Here is a 17,003-nt window from a genome sequence, read left to right on the forward strand (position 1 = left end):
ATTTCAAATCATCCGAGTGAATAAAACAAGTCAGTGAAGCCTTCCCGTGGCCCATCTTTCGCTCTCATCTACTTTTCCAAGATCTATCATGACAAAACACTATTGAGATGACCATCAAGGAACCTCTAAAAAAACTCAAACGTTTAATGCTAAATTAATCCTCATAAACATTATTACCTCAAATGATATTTTAGCCGGGCTGTCCACTGAGTTTTTTTTTTTCATCTTGGCAGTGAGACTCAGATAATAAGTTTATGTGAGAGTTCAAATGTAACTTCCTCTTTCGGCTGAAATAAATATTGTCACACAGGGATAATAAAGGTGATAGTAATTTGAATGTGACGACAGAAAAAAAGTAATCTGCTGCAGCATTTGGATGAATATTACTGGAGATCACTGGAAAAAAAAAAGACACTGAACAATGACATGGTTTTTGGCAAAGATACATTTGAATTATTTCCTATGGCAACCTAGTGTACCCCGGTACTTTAGTTGAAAAAAACCACTGTTTACGAGTAACGCACAAATTGTATCAAGTCTATGACAATGCTAACATGACGGCACTCTTTCATCACCCTTATACCAGCACAATTAAAAAGTTTTGAAAATCCCCTCGTACTTACAAGTACACTGATCATCATCTTCTATGAGTTTGTCCTAACGAGACGGACTGAAAGCAAACGAGTGGTATCAAAGAAACCCTGATGGGCCGTGTGAACGGATTGATGCTACAAATGACCTTTTAATGAACACAATGCTAAGTTAGCGGGGTCCACGGGGGACAGGCCGTCATTCAGCATGCGCAGCCACACTCAGCCTACAAAGCACTCGATGCCACCGGTAATTAAGCTACGCCAACAACGCCTTTCTTCTAAGGCTTGCCGATTTGGCTAGTGCTCATCGAGCGAAGGCGGGTCAACTTTGATCAAGTGGAGATCGACTGATGCTCTTGAATAGGTATCGATGTATATACCAAATCTTTATTCAACTGTACAAAAAAAAATTACAAATAAAAAAAAATATATAAATAAATCAATGACTAAAGAAAGAAAGAGAAAAAGAGAGAGATAATTAAGCCCGCTTACAACTCCTTTCTTCAGTGGCTTGTGCATTCACTTGATGAGTGTTGATCAAGTGTAGTTCTTGCTTGTTTGAAATGCATCATGTTTGCAGAGGTAGGCCCAAATGTGTGGAAGCCGGTATGGAGGCAGATGTGCTCAACAAGGGATGGTATTTAATACTAAGAACAAGGAACAAACAAAAACAAACCAGGTCTTAAGACAAGTGGCAAACCAGAAACAAAAATAAACCTGACAGAAGAAAAGATGGAGGTGACAACTGGATGACCCGACGCAGTGCACTGTCCAAGCAGTCAATATAAAGTCTTGGGAGAATTAGGGACAGGTGTGTGGAGATTGGGCTCAGGTTCCTCAAATGCTGAATGCCAGACAGCCCCAAAAAAACAGGAGGCAGCAGCATACAGAACTTCTCCAAGGGATGGCTGAAGATCCTTGTCTGTCCCTGCCGAAATAGGACCAGAAGTCGTTGAGGATTCCTCTCATAGCTGCCAAGACAGGGACCTTCTTGCTACAGGGACATGGGCAGTCAAATTTCCCTGTCCTTCCCTGCTGGAACCAGGAACTGGAAGCAGCCAAGAGACCCCTGCCACAAGGACAGGGAACCAAAGCTGTCGAGGAACACTTCCCTTGCCGCCGGGACAGTGTAGAGAACATTGGCACCTAATCCTGACCAAATGTAACACCTTCCCCAATCAAATAACTATAATACACAAAAATGTTTAGTAAACATATTTTTAATATAAAAACAAAAAAGTACAGGTCACATTATAACACAATGTAAACACAACATTTAACTTAAGTCTCCAACCCTCTTTTTCCCGCCAAGATACACATTTTCAACAAAACATATAAAGAGACACAAAAATCAACACGTAAACAAAAAACATAAATAAATTGTTCCACATCGACACAGGATTGCCACAAACGAATTATCATACTGTTTGACATGTACGATTTTTGCATAAAGTCTTCGACACCATTACAAAAAAAACAATAAAAGTTGTGCAAAATATTTCACAGTTTGATAGTTCCGACTGCAATGTGCAGCGTTCGTAATTGTCTCGCTGAGGGCTCCGTGACTTAGTGCGTAAAAAAACCTTCTGTTGGTTGTGCCGTCTCCATTCATCTAAAGTAAAGAAATTAGACAATAAACTGAAAGTGCAATTCAAAGTAAAAAGTAAGTTGTTTTGTAAAACAAAATTGTGTTAACGGTATGTGCCTATGTATTATTGTTTTTTTTTGTTTTTTTTTGTTTTTTTTTTCAAAAAATTGAAACATGTAAATAAATTCCTTGATAAACTTACTGAGTTTATTCTTTATATAGCTGATCTTAGTACATCGTCACCTTTTCATCACAGGCCTGAATGCGGTGACCTTGTTGTCCTGAAATGTCACACAGGCTTGGCTGAGCTCTGATGACGTTTCCACTGCTTTGACCCCAGAAAATCCTGCACAACCGAGAAAAAAACGCTTGAGAAATCCCTTTTTGGAACATGGCCATAAATGTTTTTTGTCATTTTGTTAACCTTCAGCTGTGGAGTATTGGCATGCGTCTGTGAGGCCGACATAGGAAGAACAGTGCAGCTGGTGGCTTTTAAAGCTGCCTGGGCTACAGACTTTGGAGTGCAAAGTGGGACTGTTGGGGAAGGAGTCCACAACCCTGGAGATGTTATTAGCTTCATGGTGTTCTCTCATGAGCCCGCAGTGTCCACCTGTGCTCACCAACTTCTGCAGTTGGCAGTCCCCGCTCAAGTTGCTGGTCCTGAGCTCGGAGGCGTGTTGAGAGCTCAGGACAACGCCTGACGCAGCAGTTCGAGCGAGGGACCAGATACGCGGCTTTTCCGAGGCTTCGAAGTGAGCGAGGGTCATACATCCAGTAGGGGGCGGGGTTTTTGGTGCGACGTGGTCCAGGTAGTCGACAGGAAGAGGAGGTAAGGGGGTTTTGATGGTGCAGGGGAAAGTGTGGTGGAAGCTGTTGGAAACATTCAAGTGGAGCTCAGACGTGCAGTCTCTCTTGTGGGGAGAGGCAGGGAGGGCAACAGACTCTACTGTAACCGTCTTGTTGCATTCGCCGTCCAGCTTGTCACACTCGTCCTCGTCCGCCATGTCTTCCAAATCGCTCAGGTGCAAATCTTTTTCTTCCTTGCACTCTGTGGAATCTACAAGGAATGATAAGTCAGCTTGGATGAAACTTCTCAGATCTTAACAACATAATTAACATGTGACCGCAAAATACTACTTTTGTCTGATTGAAGTTCCTCAAAACATTTGAATATAGATCCTTGGCCCATTTAAAAACATGCAAAAATGTTTTTTTCTTGATCTGAAGTAAAAAAGTAACACATTTTTGCTTGTTTGTTTTATTTTTTATTTTTTTTAAGCACTACTTAATTTATATTTTAGAATTCTAATGTTTCTTATTATTATTTTTTTTAGTTTCTTGGATTGTTTATTTATATTTAATTATTTTTCATATAAATTTAGTGATTTTCATTTCATTTCAGATATTTGCGGATTTACTGTATGTCCATAAACGTGTCTGTTTAAGGTATTATTCTTTTGTATTAAAAAAAAATGTTGTATCACTAAAACAATATTTTTCCTTGTTTCTAATTTATTTTAAAATGTTTTTATTTATATAATATATGTGACTCCTATTTAGATGAGAAAAAATATATATTATCCGCCATAAAATGCGTTGCAATATTTTATATTCAGGCAAAAAAAGCTAAACAATTCCTTATGTAATTTAAAACAATGCGTACAAATGAAAAAATAGCTGCCAAAAGAACAATATTTTTTTCACTTGCAATGATTACCACAACTTTTACTAAAATTTAAAAAAACACTCTTACCTTTACGACAGAAACAAATAAAAACACAAAAGTTGGTCTTTTCAATAATAAGCTAAAGAGTAACTCTGACTTTAACATTGTTATCAAAAAAGCTGTTTGGGAGACTTTTTGCATCAAAAACAAATTAACATAATGTGATGCTAACAAACTTAAAGCCTTGCAGTCTTGCAAGTTAGCATCTAGCAAGCTAGATATAAAAGTACTCTCAATACTCTTAGTGACTTTCCAGAAACAGGTTTTGATTCAGACATACCTCAATGTGATAAACACCATGTAATTTTGTAGTTCAAAGTTTAATCTAATAATGATGAACCAAAAAAAAAACATAGAACAGTAACATACAGTAGATTTGATTTACAGACTAAACAGATCATGACATACGAATATCACCCAACAAACCTTTGGTTAGGTCATCATGGTCGCCCTTGCAGACATCCTCCTTCCTCTCGTCCCCCGCTTTGTTCTTTGGCGACCAGGTCATCTTGTTCTCCTTTTTGAGTCTTCTTCGAGCGTTGGCAAACCACGTGGACACTTGGGTGAGGGTCATCTTGGTGATGATAGCTAGCATGATCTTCTCTCCTTTGGTTGGGTAAGGGTTCTTGCGGTGCTCGTACAACCACGTCTTCAAGGTGCTTGTGGTTTCCCGCGTCGCGTTTTTCCTTCTTGCCGTGCTGTTGAAGTCTACCGTCCCGTACCTGCACAGCAAGAAGTTCGGAGTTAATGAACATGACTTGCTAATAAAAATTTGAATCTTGGCTCATTTTATCGAGTCAGAGCTTATTTGAGACAGAGTGGACTCACCTGTCATATTGGTACTGGCCCAGCGAAGGATCGTAGGGATAGTAAGCTGCTGTTTGACTGATTCCAGAGTGTAAAGTGCCCGCACTCTCCTTCATGTCATACTGCGGATTCTGTGAACAAAACAATAAAGGATATTCAATGCTCGATTGCAATCATTTTAGAAATGTAACCATTACCTGAGTAAGGGGTTATACTTCATAGGGGAACATGTACAAAAATGTACTGAGCAAATTATTCTAATTATTTGAGAACATTTTTGATTGTATCTTAATTTTTGGTGTTTGGAGGGGGAATAGCTGAATATTTGAAATATTTCCCATTTGTAACTATATTATGATGGCAATAATCCACTAGAATATTGTACAATATTCTAATGGGAAACTGTGTCAAATACCTCAGAATAAGATTTTTTTTAATTTTAATTTTCTATAATCATCTTTTTATTTTTAAATTAGAATTATATCTATTGCCATTGATAACATTGTAGTGAACATTGCAAACACAGAGATTCGACGTGGTACTCCTGGATAAACATGTAAAAATAACTTAAAAAATAGCGAAAACATAATAAGATACAAATGGATGTAAGCACAAATAGGTAAAACATATTTACAACTAGTGCTTGGTGAGGACATTTTCAAGAATTTGATTTAACAGAGAAATACACATCTTTAAAATGCCCTGTAAAATTTAGAAGGTGCATAAATCGTCCTGGGAATACAATTATTTTTAATTTGTGAAATATGTATTTAACAATGGGCAAACGATGCTTCAATATTTTACAAGTAATCACTGGACTGATGAGATACATATAGATATTCTAAAATATATTTGATACAAACATTGTTTTTATAAAAGAACATTTGTGGTTTTCTCTAAGTTTTATTTTCAATGACTTCATAAGTTATGTGATTAAAACATACACTATTTTGACTTTACTGTATTTCACCCAGATCTTGGCATTCGTTTTTAAATGCCAAATTTCCATTACTCTATGACAGAGTGTGACATAACTTCTTGTCCTTTCCCTCACAAAAACTAAACTTTTTTGAGTTGTGTTCACCCCAAATTTTGACTCTAGTTTTTAATGCCAGTTTTCCATTACTTTATGCCAAATTATGACGTAAAATAGTATTTTTTTCATGAAGGGAGGAGGATTTGACTTTTTTGATCCCACATTTGGACTCCAGTTTTAATGCCAATAGGACCTTGCTTAATTATGCCAAATTATGACATACATTCTCCCTCTCTCCTGAAAAATAGGCTATTTGACTATATCACCCCAAATTTTTACTCCAGTTTTAATACCAAATTGCAATTACTTATTCATCCCAAATGACGAAATAAATTACTCCCCTCTCACATCACAAGGTATTAATCCTCCCGAAACAAAATAAACGCATTTTCATTCAAATGTTTTAACTTTTATTTGTCTATGACAATGTTGCTTCAGTTATTCTACTATACTTTCCCTTTATAGACTTCTAGTCCGTATTGATTATAAGTTTTGATACTATTTTTAAGAAGCGCAATATGTTTGCTAAGAAGTGAAGTAAAAAGAGTTCCCGTTGCATTTTGGACTTCACTATCCAACGCATCGATTGAGCAGCACGCTCCGCTCCCCCATGCCGGGTGCATGCATCCTCTCTCCCTCCCTTCCTCCCCCATTTCTCCGGCACGCGCTAAATCTGCAGAGGCAAAGCCCACCAGAGAGGAGTAGATGGCGGCAGACGGGTCGGTTCCGTACGGGAAGTAGTTGGCGTAGCTCTGGCTGGCCGCGGCAGCCGCTGCCGCCGCGTAAGAAGACCCGTACACGCCCAGGGCGGCTGCGTTGAGCTCGCTTCGGCTACCGGCCAAGAGGCGGTTCTCGTAGGGCGCCGGGCAGCAAAAGGCGGCAGCCGCCACCGCTGCGGGGGTCTGTGCGCCACCGGTCGAACCATCCGGCGGCACCGACCTGGAAATCGAATCGCAGCAAGTCGTACTGGGGTTTGCCGACACGAAAAACTGCACAGAGAGAATGATGGACACAACAATCGGATCAATGTTTTTTTAGATAAAAAAAGGGTTAATTAGATTGCGACAGAAAATCGCTTAGTGACAGGTAGGTTTTATGTCATTTCGTGATTTAATCATAGCTGCAGCACTTGTTTAATTCAACTAGGTTAAAAAAGATCCCCCAAACTTTCCTTCGACTAACTTTTCCCCTTCAAAACTCGCTTATATGGCCAGTTAGAAGTCTTTTGGTTCTTAGCGAGAGATGCGCAATTACGCACCGCGAGCAACGCTGCATGGGTCACATCAATCTCGCTTTTGTCACCAGAAAAAAAAAGACAACACGTGAGTTCATTCATAATTCAGTGTTATTGGACAAGTGTGCGTGTATGTCAATATTGGGCACAACAACCACAAAACACCGCGCAGAGGGCGAGAACAGCCAATAAAATGTATGCGCAAGAGACATACTGGTAAAGGAAATATTAGTATAAGGATTATAAATATCGAGTGGTATTTTGAGTTTTTAAAAAGTCTTACCTGAGAAGTTGCGTTGTAAGGATATCCAAACTGAGAATAGGACATGGTGTTTTCTTTTGTAAGCATCAGCAATAATTCCTCCGCACGCAGCCGGGATCGATCGCTACCAATTCCACTTCAAATCCGCGCTCTTCCACGCATTTCCACGCGCACTCACACGGCCTTTCCCTTCGCTCCTCTCAATAATACATGACTTGCGCCCATATAGGAGGAAAAAAACATCCACCGATTGTTTTATACCGATGATTAATCCCCTCCGAGGATCTGATTTGAAATGAAATTAAGCGCTATTAGTGAGGGGAGAAAAAAAAGTCATGTCAGGCGAAGGAGGCTTAAAGGATAACGTAAGACTTGCAAGATATGGTGTGCTTGTGCTATTATTTGTGCCTCTATACTTCTTTTAGCATTCATCCATGCAAGGGTTGCGGCGTGACGTCACTGTAATCCCGAAACGCCGCGGCGGTGTACCAGTGATGGGGATCAAATCCTTACCAGTCGTGTCCAATACAAAGATGGACATTTTTTTTTCACTCCCCCCACTCCTCTGTTTCCCAAAAGGTGCCTGGCATACAAAGGGACAATTAGTTTATATGGCAACACAAAACTCACTCATTAAGCCTTCGTTGAATGGGAGGATATAACAAATTGAAAAAAGGCAAAACAAAACAAAAACATTATCATACAAATCGGCAACATGTGAAGAGTTAAATTATTAGCAATAACTTTTTTTGTGTGACTCAAAACATGTTTTAATGTTATTATGCTTTTTAAACTGTCAATAAACAGAACATATCTCCCTACGAAAATGCTTGGTTCGTGCTGAAAATTATTGATTTTACTCCCTTGGATTAAATTGATTTTCTTTTTTATGAGGACCGGACCTACTATAGTGTACATGCTGGCTAAACATCTATGTGTTTGTTACATTTGAACTTACTACAAAGCAAATTTGAAAATAGGTGCGCGATATGTTGTTTGTTTAATGCATCCTCCTCAACTGGTCCGACTTCAAGAACAACCACCCCAACCTTATTACAAGCTGAGAACCAAATCAAGAAAATAATTCTGCTCGCAAATGAATTGAATGAAAAGATTTACAATTAGAGCCCCCATAAAACGAAAAAAAAAAAAACAAGACAAAAACAAAATTACCAGCAAAACCAAAACAAATTTAAGTAATACTATCCCTTTCAACATATATTGTGTATTAAATAGCAACACTGAAAAACAACAGTGACCAGATGATGAAGGTGTTGTATCGGAGTTAGATCTGGAGGGTTCTCCTGCTACGAGTTACCTCTAGAAGGCAGTACTATCTAGTTCATGTGGGGAAACAAAGCACTCCCCCCTACCCAAAAAAAAAAAAAAATAACAACAGAAAAACAAAAAAACATCATGCAAAGGAATGGGTGGCACCAGGCTGCACTTGCCCCATACACACCACACAAAGTGGTGCCTAGACAACCCAGGCAGTTAAGGCATCAGTGAACTGTGAAACAGAGCATCAGCATGAAATTAAAGGGGCAGTGTGTATTATTTAGAACCTGTTAGTGCATGGAAAAAATACATTAAAAAAAACAACAATACTGATTCAAATTCTAGGCAAAACATATATAAATTGTCATACAAACATACATTTTTAAATGTTTGTATTTCTTAAAAAAAGGCTTCGTGAACATGATGTCTAAAATGGATTGAATCCATTGCTACTGTGTTAGCTTAACTTGGGTGCTATCGAGCAGTCAAATAAATGCAATAAGTAATTGATTTTGCAAGTGATGCATTGCAAAAAGTCCATTGTGAAGGTTTACGAAAATGTTGTAAAATTCTCATTTCTCTGAAGCAGGGTATATTCAGCGAAAGAGAAAGTGTATATTATTTATCACCTATAGAGGTGAAAACATATCATTAATTAAAAAAAAATATTTAACATGAAAAAATACATGAACCATAAAATAAATGTGACATTTATAAGATACATGTGGATCAAGGAATTTCGAATTTTCTCACATAACATTAGGCTCAAGTAGAGAGAGCTGAAATAATTATCCGCCATCATATTGAAGAAAACTGGTGTGATTTCAACACATTGAGTCTCCGTAGTTTGTATTCTCCCTTGTGCTTTTTATCAGTTGTTTTCGGTTGCACTAAACAAAACAATGTCCCTTTAGGATCATGTGAAATATAAATCTTGTTATCAACTAAGCACATTTTTTGATTAATGATACTTTTTAATTAGGCGGATACTTTTTCCTGCTAATTTCCAACACATTTGACTATTATTTAAAAATATAAAACATAACAAAAAAATATAACATAGCCTTTCCATGTGATAGCAAAATGGTTGTGCTACACGATACACCGACTTCTAGTGTTCAGATAATACATACTGTCCCTTTGAGTAAATGTACGTTTTAAAATATTGTCATTATCATTATTATTATTATTGGGCAGCACGATAGCGTGTGTGCGGCACAGTTCTGTGGTCATGAGATCAAACATCCTGTGTGGAGTTTGCATGTTCTCCCCGTGCTTGCGTGGCTTAAGCTGTGCAGATAGATGGATGGACGTTTTGAATTAAACAAAACACATAATATAAAATTGGATAGGGCAGCAAACCATTTTAGAAAAGAAAATGGGCAATATTTAAAATAAGTTCATACTTTTAAAATAAATCGTAAGTAGCTGTTCTACTTTTTTTAAATTTTTGGTTACATTGCAAAATACATGTTTTCTCCAAACCCAACTTTAAATTTAAAGTGCAACGACCTTTTATTCTCACTCACTCAATTTGCTGTTGCAGAATACAAGTGCCTCGACAGCTGTTTCTAGTTCGTGTAGAAAAAAAACATCAACGTCTAGGAAAAATAATTAAAACAAGGCTATTGAATATAAAAATGTTTCCCAACTCAAAGTACGCACTACTTCTCACTTTTTGTCTCTATTAGTCAGAGAGGATTTCCCCACCCTAGCAGGATTATTATTGGTATTTATTTGTTTTAGGACAGGTCAATAGAGAGGTGATTGATGCGCTCCTGGAGACCCGCGTGACCATTACGCACGGCATGCGTAATTGCATCAATTGACAAATGACTGCACGCCCAGTTGTTTAACCAAAGAGGGAAAGAATATACGCCCCAAAGAAGAAAAAACAGTATTCTAATATTAGAGGTGCGTGAGAGTACGTTTTATTAAATGATGCTCTGAGATTATTAGGCATCGTCAGTAAACAAGCGCACACTGTGATCCGTTGTGAGCCACTTTTGTGAGGGACAACGTGGACTTGTAAAAAATAAAAAAAATAAATCGTCCCATGTGCATGACCTTGACTGACGCCCCCCCCTTCCTCTCGTGTATGTGGTCTGCAGTTACAATGATTTCCTTTGTGGGGCGCTAAAGAGTCACTTCGATAGCGAGGAGAGATCTCTGCTGATAAGCGCACACAACTGCCTTAAAGGGTGTCTTAAAACCAAGTTAATTGCAATTTTTAATATTTTAAAACTGAATGGCAGCAGTTCTACACGTAACAATATATTTTTCTCTGACAGTTTCACAAGTCGGCTAAAATCAATTCATTGGGAAAACACATATATACAATGTCAATGTTTCGATACAAAACTATAAATTCTTTAATTCAAAAACCTTACAAAATTTGTAAACAGAATCAAGTAACCACAGTTTATTTTTAAAATGGAGTGGAACAATTCCTGTATATCATTTGTCAAATACAGGTGGGTGGATCAATCCAAATAGCATTATCGATATTAAGGAAGCACTTGAATCGGATCGATACTATGGTCATTGAAACCAAACTTTACCCCTCCAAAAATTGCTCAAAGCTCGCCTCTATATGTAGATGTAGATAGTGCAGCGCTTCTCTCTCTAACCCAGCCACTCTCCAATATTATGCCTGTTTGTATAACCGACGGGCACACATTTAGCACCCACTCACTACCTGGCCTGCCGCTGTATCTTGCCTACCAGGCCTAAGGAGAGCCAAATCTTTGCATACACCCTTATTTTAAGCTAAATATGACAGAGGCGCAGCAAGGCATGGACTTTTGTTTTTTTTTAATAACAGAAACGGACACTGCCAGGTGTCATTTTTGTGGTGAAGTGGTTCACCACTATGGGGAGTTACATAGACACATGAAAAAGGTTCACCCTCAGGAGAACTTGCTGTGGTTGATGGAATAATGAATTGTCACATACTTTGAGATTTGAAATACAAACGTGAACTAAACGCGCACTAGTGTCGCATAACCACATTGTCGACTATTTAGCACTGAATGGCTGGTCCAAGATCTTCTTATCCTCTGCGGCCTTGATGAGAATGGGCTGCAATTGGTCTAATTGGGATCGCGTTATTGAGGTGTAACAGAATTCTGGTGTTTTCCAAAAGATCCTGAAGGAGGATGTCAGTACATGCCCTCAAACTCAAGCGCTCTTGAAACATTCACAGAAAAACAATCTAAAACATGACAAGTCCACCCACCTGTCAATGGCAAAAATAAATTAAAAAAAATCAAGGTTTTGTAGTGCTTAAGTTAAATTCTGGATTTAAATTAAATTGAGATGCTTTGTTGTGACCTTTTCGTGCTGGAAAACCTTCAAATGTGGGGGATTTCAAACACTTTTGTAAATAAGAGTGGGCCATATTCCTCCACGGCGTCATGAAAGACTTATTAACAAGTATCATAAATATTTGATTTCTGTAATCAATGCCAAAGGTGACCCAACTCGCTATTAGGTTCAGGGGGGAATTTATTTTTCACTTAGGGCCGGAAAAGTTTATACTTTATTCTGCATTAATAAATGGAATCGATATTTCAAAACTTTATTTTGTATTCCCTTGGGTTGTCTTTGTGTGTTATTAGAATTGGTTTGCTGATCTGAAACCTTTGTGAGTGATAAATATGCAAAACACAAATACATCAGGAAAGGGGGGAATACTTTTTCACTGCACCGTATGTAAGCAAAGAAGTCTATACTATGGTGCACCAGTAATTTATCAGCATACCGCAGCATCAACAAAAAGTATTTTTTTGCCTCAAAACGATATTCATACACTCTGCATATTTTGTTAGAATATTAAAAGATGCAAATGCATTGTTAGGACTTGTAAATAATAACATTTTAGCTGTATATAATCTGTTTCTTTTATGTTTTGTAAAAGTTTAAACAAAACATTATTTTGGTAAAACATGGACAAACCTAATTCATAGCCTTGCACCCTCATATCTTTCAGATGTAATATCCCCCTATGTTCCGGTCCGGAGACTTTGCTCTGAAAATGCTGGTCTACTAGTGATCCCAAGGGACAAGAGGAGATCCGCAGGTTCGAGAGCGTTCTCCATTTGGGCCCCGGTGCTGTGGAATGCTCTTCCCCCTGAGATTCGATCTGCAACCTCAGTGGAAATGTTTAAATCTAAACTTAAAACACACTACTTTTCTATAGCATATGAATAACCTATATTTATGTTGACAATATCTGTGTATTATTTGCCCTCTTGTAAGTTATAGATCAGGGGATGGAGTCTTAACAGTCTGTTGTTTGCAATAATCCTTGGTCTATGCAGCCCTTTGAGACTCTGTGATTAAGGGCTATACAAAAAAACATGACTTGGCTTGACTTGACCAAATACTTGGGTTGATTTGAAGCAACACCCTTGCTTTTTTGTTGTTTCGCTGAAAATCCATCCCTCAAACATGGTTTAATGTTAAGGATTTTTCTTTAAAAAAAAATCTACAAGTAATTTATGCATAAAAGCAGGCTGTTTTTTGTGAAACAAAACAACAACAAAGCGTCACAATGATACAAAATTTCGGCCAAATTGAGAGTAAACAATGATTTAGGTTTCTCTTCAATTGCCAAACCATACACACTATGAAAACAAGAGCGAGTTAAGACAGAGCAAATCAAAAAGCAAAAAAGCAAAACAAAAAATGTATACTCTACTTTTTTGAATATGGCTGACAGAGGCCAAAGTTCTGATGCCTCTAATGTACAAGTAAACATAAAAAGAACAGCTCTATATTAGAAGTGTTATGCATTGTTCTGTTTATAACTAGCGTTTTAATTCTTTAGGTCATTTAAAAAGTTTATCGATTTGTACGTTGTTGTAAAAACGAACACTGACAATTTTCTGTAAGGCTAATTGAAGCTGTATCATATAGAAGATCTAGATCTTTAATTAGAATTTGTGAATGCTGCAAACTTGACCTTTTGGGACCAGTAGGTTGTGTTCACAAAACAATTGGCTAACTTTAAGTGTTTGTTGACGCCCCAGATAATGATATCACTCATTCCAAGAAGGTTATAATTACAGTAACACAGTAAAGCGCTTCCTTTCTTCAGAAATTATCTCATCTGCCATTACTAAGGAAGAGAAACGGCAAAATTTAATTGCCGGCTTTTGGCTGGTGGTCGCTCATCTACAAGGGCATACAAGAGTGCCCGGGTGCATATGGACACACTCATGCATAATGCATTGCCAGCAGTCAACGAACATATCACTAAATCGGGCTGAAATGAACACTAATTGTGATGGCAGACTGACCACGCTGCCCTTCCTTCTCTCTCGTCATCAAGGTGGCATTTGGAAAAAAATGTATTCTATTTAACTCATTCAATGCCAGATGTTTCTCTCAAACAGAATATCTGGGTGCTAGTCAATTTTTGCCATTTTGACTATTTTTTTAAGGACAACAGAAAATGTAGTTCAGTAGCTGTACAGGCATAGAACATATCAAACAGAAGCCTCAACCCTCATCTTTCATTAAAAAAGTACCATTGTTTAGTAAACAACAATTGAAGATTGCTGAAGTTTAAGTTTTTGAAAGTACTCGTTTCCAAGAAAACGGCTGAGAAAAAAACGTCTTTTTGTGGAGGGATGGATTTCAATCAGATCTTTCACTTCGGTGCTTGTTTTTGCATTTGTGATACCCCCAATATCTAAACAATTCTTTCCATAAACACAAGGGACCTTTGCTCACAAAATAACCTTTTATTGCAAGAAAACTGAACTTATGCATGAGCAATGCATGAACTTTGCAAGAACTTTTCACTGCCCGATATTTCCGGTGACATTATTACACAATTTCAGTCACAATGGCAGTCACATTTCTGTGGACGTGCGTGAAACATCATACCTCTCTGACCAGACACCGACAATGGGACTTTATCATCTTTCTTTGAAAAAAAACACTTGAAGTGTTTACTCCTCGTCCCTAACCATGTCTTCAGTACTCTGATCACATGCTTATAGTCACCATATGGGCGACACACTCTCAATCACTGGATACTGGAATAAACTAAGAAGTGGGAGCTTCCTTGATGTGTAGACAAATATCTGATCGGAGCCACTCCTGCCATCTAACGGTGACTTACTGATGAGCTATACCCAAAACCCTTTATAATATTATTTTTACAAATCAAACCCCCCCCCAAAAAAAAACAAATTTTTAAGTTTTGGCACTCAGCAAACATGCTTCTCAAAACTTATTCACCTATTATATATGTAAATAAATGTAAATTGTCTGCATTTATATAGCGCTTTTCAGGTCAATGAAGACCTCCTAAACGGCTTTACAATGTGCTTCACACTTTTCCCTTTTACAAAATAACTAATCGAAAGCAGCGTCAGCCATGCAAGGCACCTGCTATGGGCAGATAATGAGTTTAATCACACAAGTAATCCTTTGTGCTTTAATATTGTTATTATCTTTTTAGACCATAATATTGTTTTCACTATTTACTGTACATTTGATTATCGGTTCCAAATAATGCATTTTTATCATGCTTAACAATCTTTCCTTAATCATGCTAAATTGCAAAAAATACTAATTCATTGAAATAAAATATATAAGAAATACCATCAAATGTTAACATATTTGCCAAACAGCGATCCATTTTTAATTCTAATTTGTCTCAACAAGCAGATGTTTTTTCTTAAATTAGTGGGAAATATTTATATAAAGTATTGTATTTATACCATATTCTAGATACGACTATGTCGACTTTTTTTTAGATCGATCGCTCAGTTGATCAGTCGGTCAGTAGGTAGATAAGTAGATAGATATAGCACAAGCGTTCTTCTTGTATTCCACAAAATAATCTATTTTTCCGACAGATATTGACCTATAAACATAAATCCTGCATATTGGATTACAGGATAGCTAGCAAGCTAGTTAATGTGTATCTGTAGCAAAAACAGCACAACTACAAACAAACATTTTACTAGTATTCTAGAAAAGTTAGTATTTTGATTTGTGACCGTTTAAAACAATCCCAAATTGAATTTGGTGGGGCTGACAGATATCGGAAACATTTACAAAAAAAAAATGTTTGGACATAAATTGATCGGTAAATGTCCACGTTATCAGGCTAGTAATGTAAGCAGCAGTTGACAGATTGTTTTAACTAGCCAAAAACTGAGGGACATCCTCACATATATTTGCCATGACGCATAAGAAAACTTCTTCAAAAAGGAGCCTGAACTGACTAAAATGTGTACAAATTAGGAATCCAGGCAAAAACAGGTAAAAACGGCTTAGTATATTTCCGGATATAGAAAATCAGAATGACAGAACTGGGAGCACTCATGGATTAACTTCTCCAAAAGAATGAAGGAGTGAATGATTTCAGCATCACCATTGACTCAAGCAGAGATGGGATCAAGTCAATCTTGCAAATCATAAGTTGTTTTTTTCTTTGAGAGTCCATTTTCCCCAAGCGCTGGACTGCTGGAACAATTTATGCTTTTTTTTTCAAAAGTGATATAAGATTACCCATCAGTATTTTCCTCATTTAATTTTTTAATTGGCATGATTGCAAATAAAACCCTTTTTTACTGTGTTTTATTGCCAACTTCTTTTTACAGGCAGGTAATGCTGTCAACATACATTGTGGAACCTGTATAGCAGCAACATTAGTCTTATTAGCTACTTTTTTCCTACATGTGGTAATGCGCCAAACACATTTGTCAACCGTCAGAAAAAAAACTGACAAGATTAGGGACATTTGAGAAGCTATTTATACCGAAAGGAACATGATTTTAAGCACACTTGCTACGTCCTTAACACTTGCACTCTGTTTTGTGGTTCGGTACCAATACAGAGTGCATCAAAATATATGCTGAATCTCAAAAGGAGTTTCTTGTTTGACCAACTGTTTTCCGTTTCACATTTTCTGAATAAACGTATTGTTCCATTTCAATGCTCCGGCAACTGATGAGCTTTAGAGCTGCAGCCATCTTTCGGCACTGTCAGGAAACGCAAATACTGGAAAGGTTAAGTCAACACTCAATGGCACTTGGTCCCTATTCTCCCATTTAATACATTTCCTGAGCTGACTTTTTGAACTACAGAGCCCTTTTTGGGGAGTTTTTAATCAAATAGAGGTGGTGGCAGAATGAAATGGTAATAAGCACACAGATGAAGACAAGTCAAGCAAGGGAAGGTGCGGCCCCTACCTGGAGGTGTGCAATCTCATTACATCCTAAATTGCTGTGTGCCAATAAATCCAAAAGCCCCGTCGTCGTGCAGAATTATTAGATGCACGGAGCTGACTCGGGAAGATTAGTTTGAAATTAGCCAATGTGAAAAGAGAAGAAATAAATATTGTAATGAGGAATAACACAGTGGTCACACATTGGTGGCCTCCCAATATTTCATAAACAATTGGCTGGGTGTGGCATTGATTATTGTAAAGGAAAATTATTAATCTGAAAACAGT

At 37.6% G+C, this 17,003-nt stretch overlaps 1 protein-coding gene across 2 annotated transcripts; it reads right to left on the reverse strand.

Moving 5' to 3' along the window:
* Positions 1-966: 966 nt before the first annotated feature.
* Positions 967-7,637, reverse strand: irx6a (iroquois homeobox 6a). Of its 2 annotated transcripts, none has more exons than XM_088333201.1 (7): positions 7,268-7,637; positions 6,443-6,739; positions 4,736-4,845; positions 4,334-4,629; positions 2,606-3,238; positions 2,425-2,527; positions 967-2,205 (listed from the first exon to the last, which is right to left on the reverse strand). In XM_088333201.1, exons 1-7 carry the CDS (start codon positions 7,331-7,333, stop codon positions 2,202-2,204), a joined length of 1,509 nt encoding a protein of 502 aa, XP_088189327.1. In that variant the 5' UTR covers positions 7,334-7,637; the 3' UTR covers positions 967-2,201. The 2 variants fall into 2 exon arrangements, with proteins under 2 accessions (XP_088189327.1, XP_088189326.1); XM_088333200.1 differs by having other exon boundaries at positions 2,384-2,527.
* Positions 7,638-17,003: the final 9,366 nt, after the last annotated feature.

The sequence above is a fragment of the Urocampus carinirostris genome, chromosome 4 (genome assembly GCF_059441175.1).
Source record: "Urocampus carinirostris isolate Australia breed hairy pipefish chromosome 4, RoL_Ucar_1.0, whole genome shotgun sequence".
Classification (NCBI taxonomy): domain Eukaryota; kingdom Metazoa; phylum Chordata; class Actinopteri; order Syngnathiformes; family Syngnathidae; genus Urocampus; species Urocampus carinirostris.

What these genes read in the sequence shown, in the direction of transcription:
- irx6a (XM_088333201.1), bottom strand. Translation starts at nt 7,333, where the DNA reads ATGCTTACAAAAGAAAACACCATGTCCTATTCTCAGTTTGGATATCCT. An exon ending in CTTACAACGCAACTTCTCAG is followed by an intron (nt 6,740 to 7,267) that starts GTAAGACTTTTT and finishes CTCTCTGTGCAG; the next exon opens with TTTTTCGTGTCGGCAAACCC. An exon ending in CCAATACTCCACAGCTGAAG is followed by an intron (nt 2,528 to 2,605) that starts GTTAACAAAATG and finishes TCGGTTGTGCAG; the next exon opens with GATTTTCTGGGGTCAAAGCA.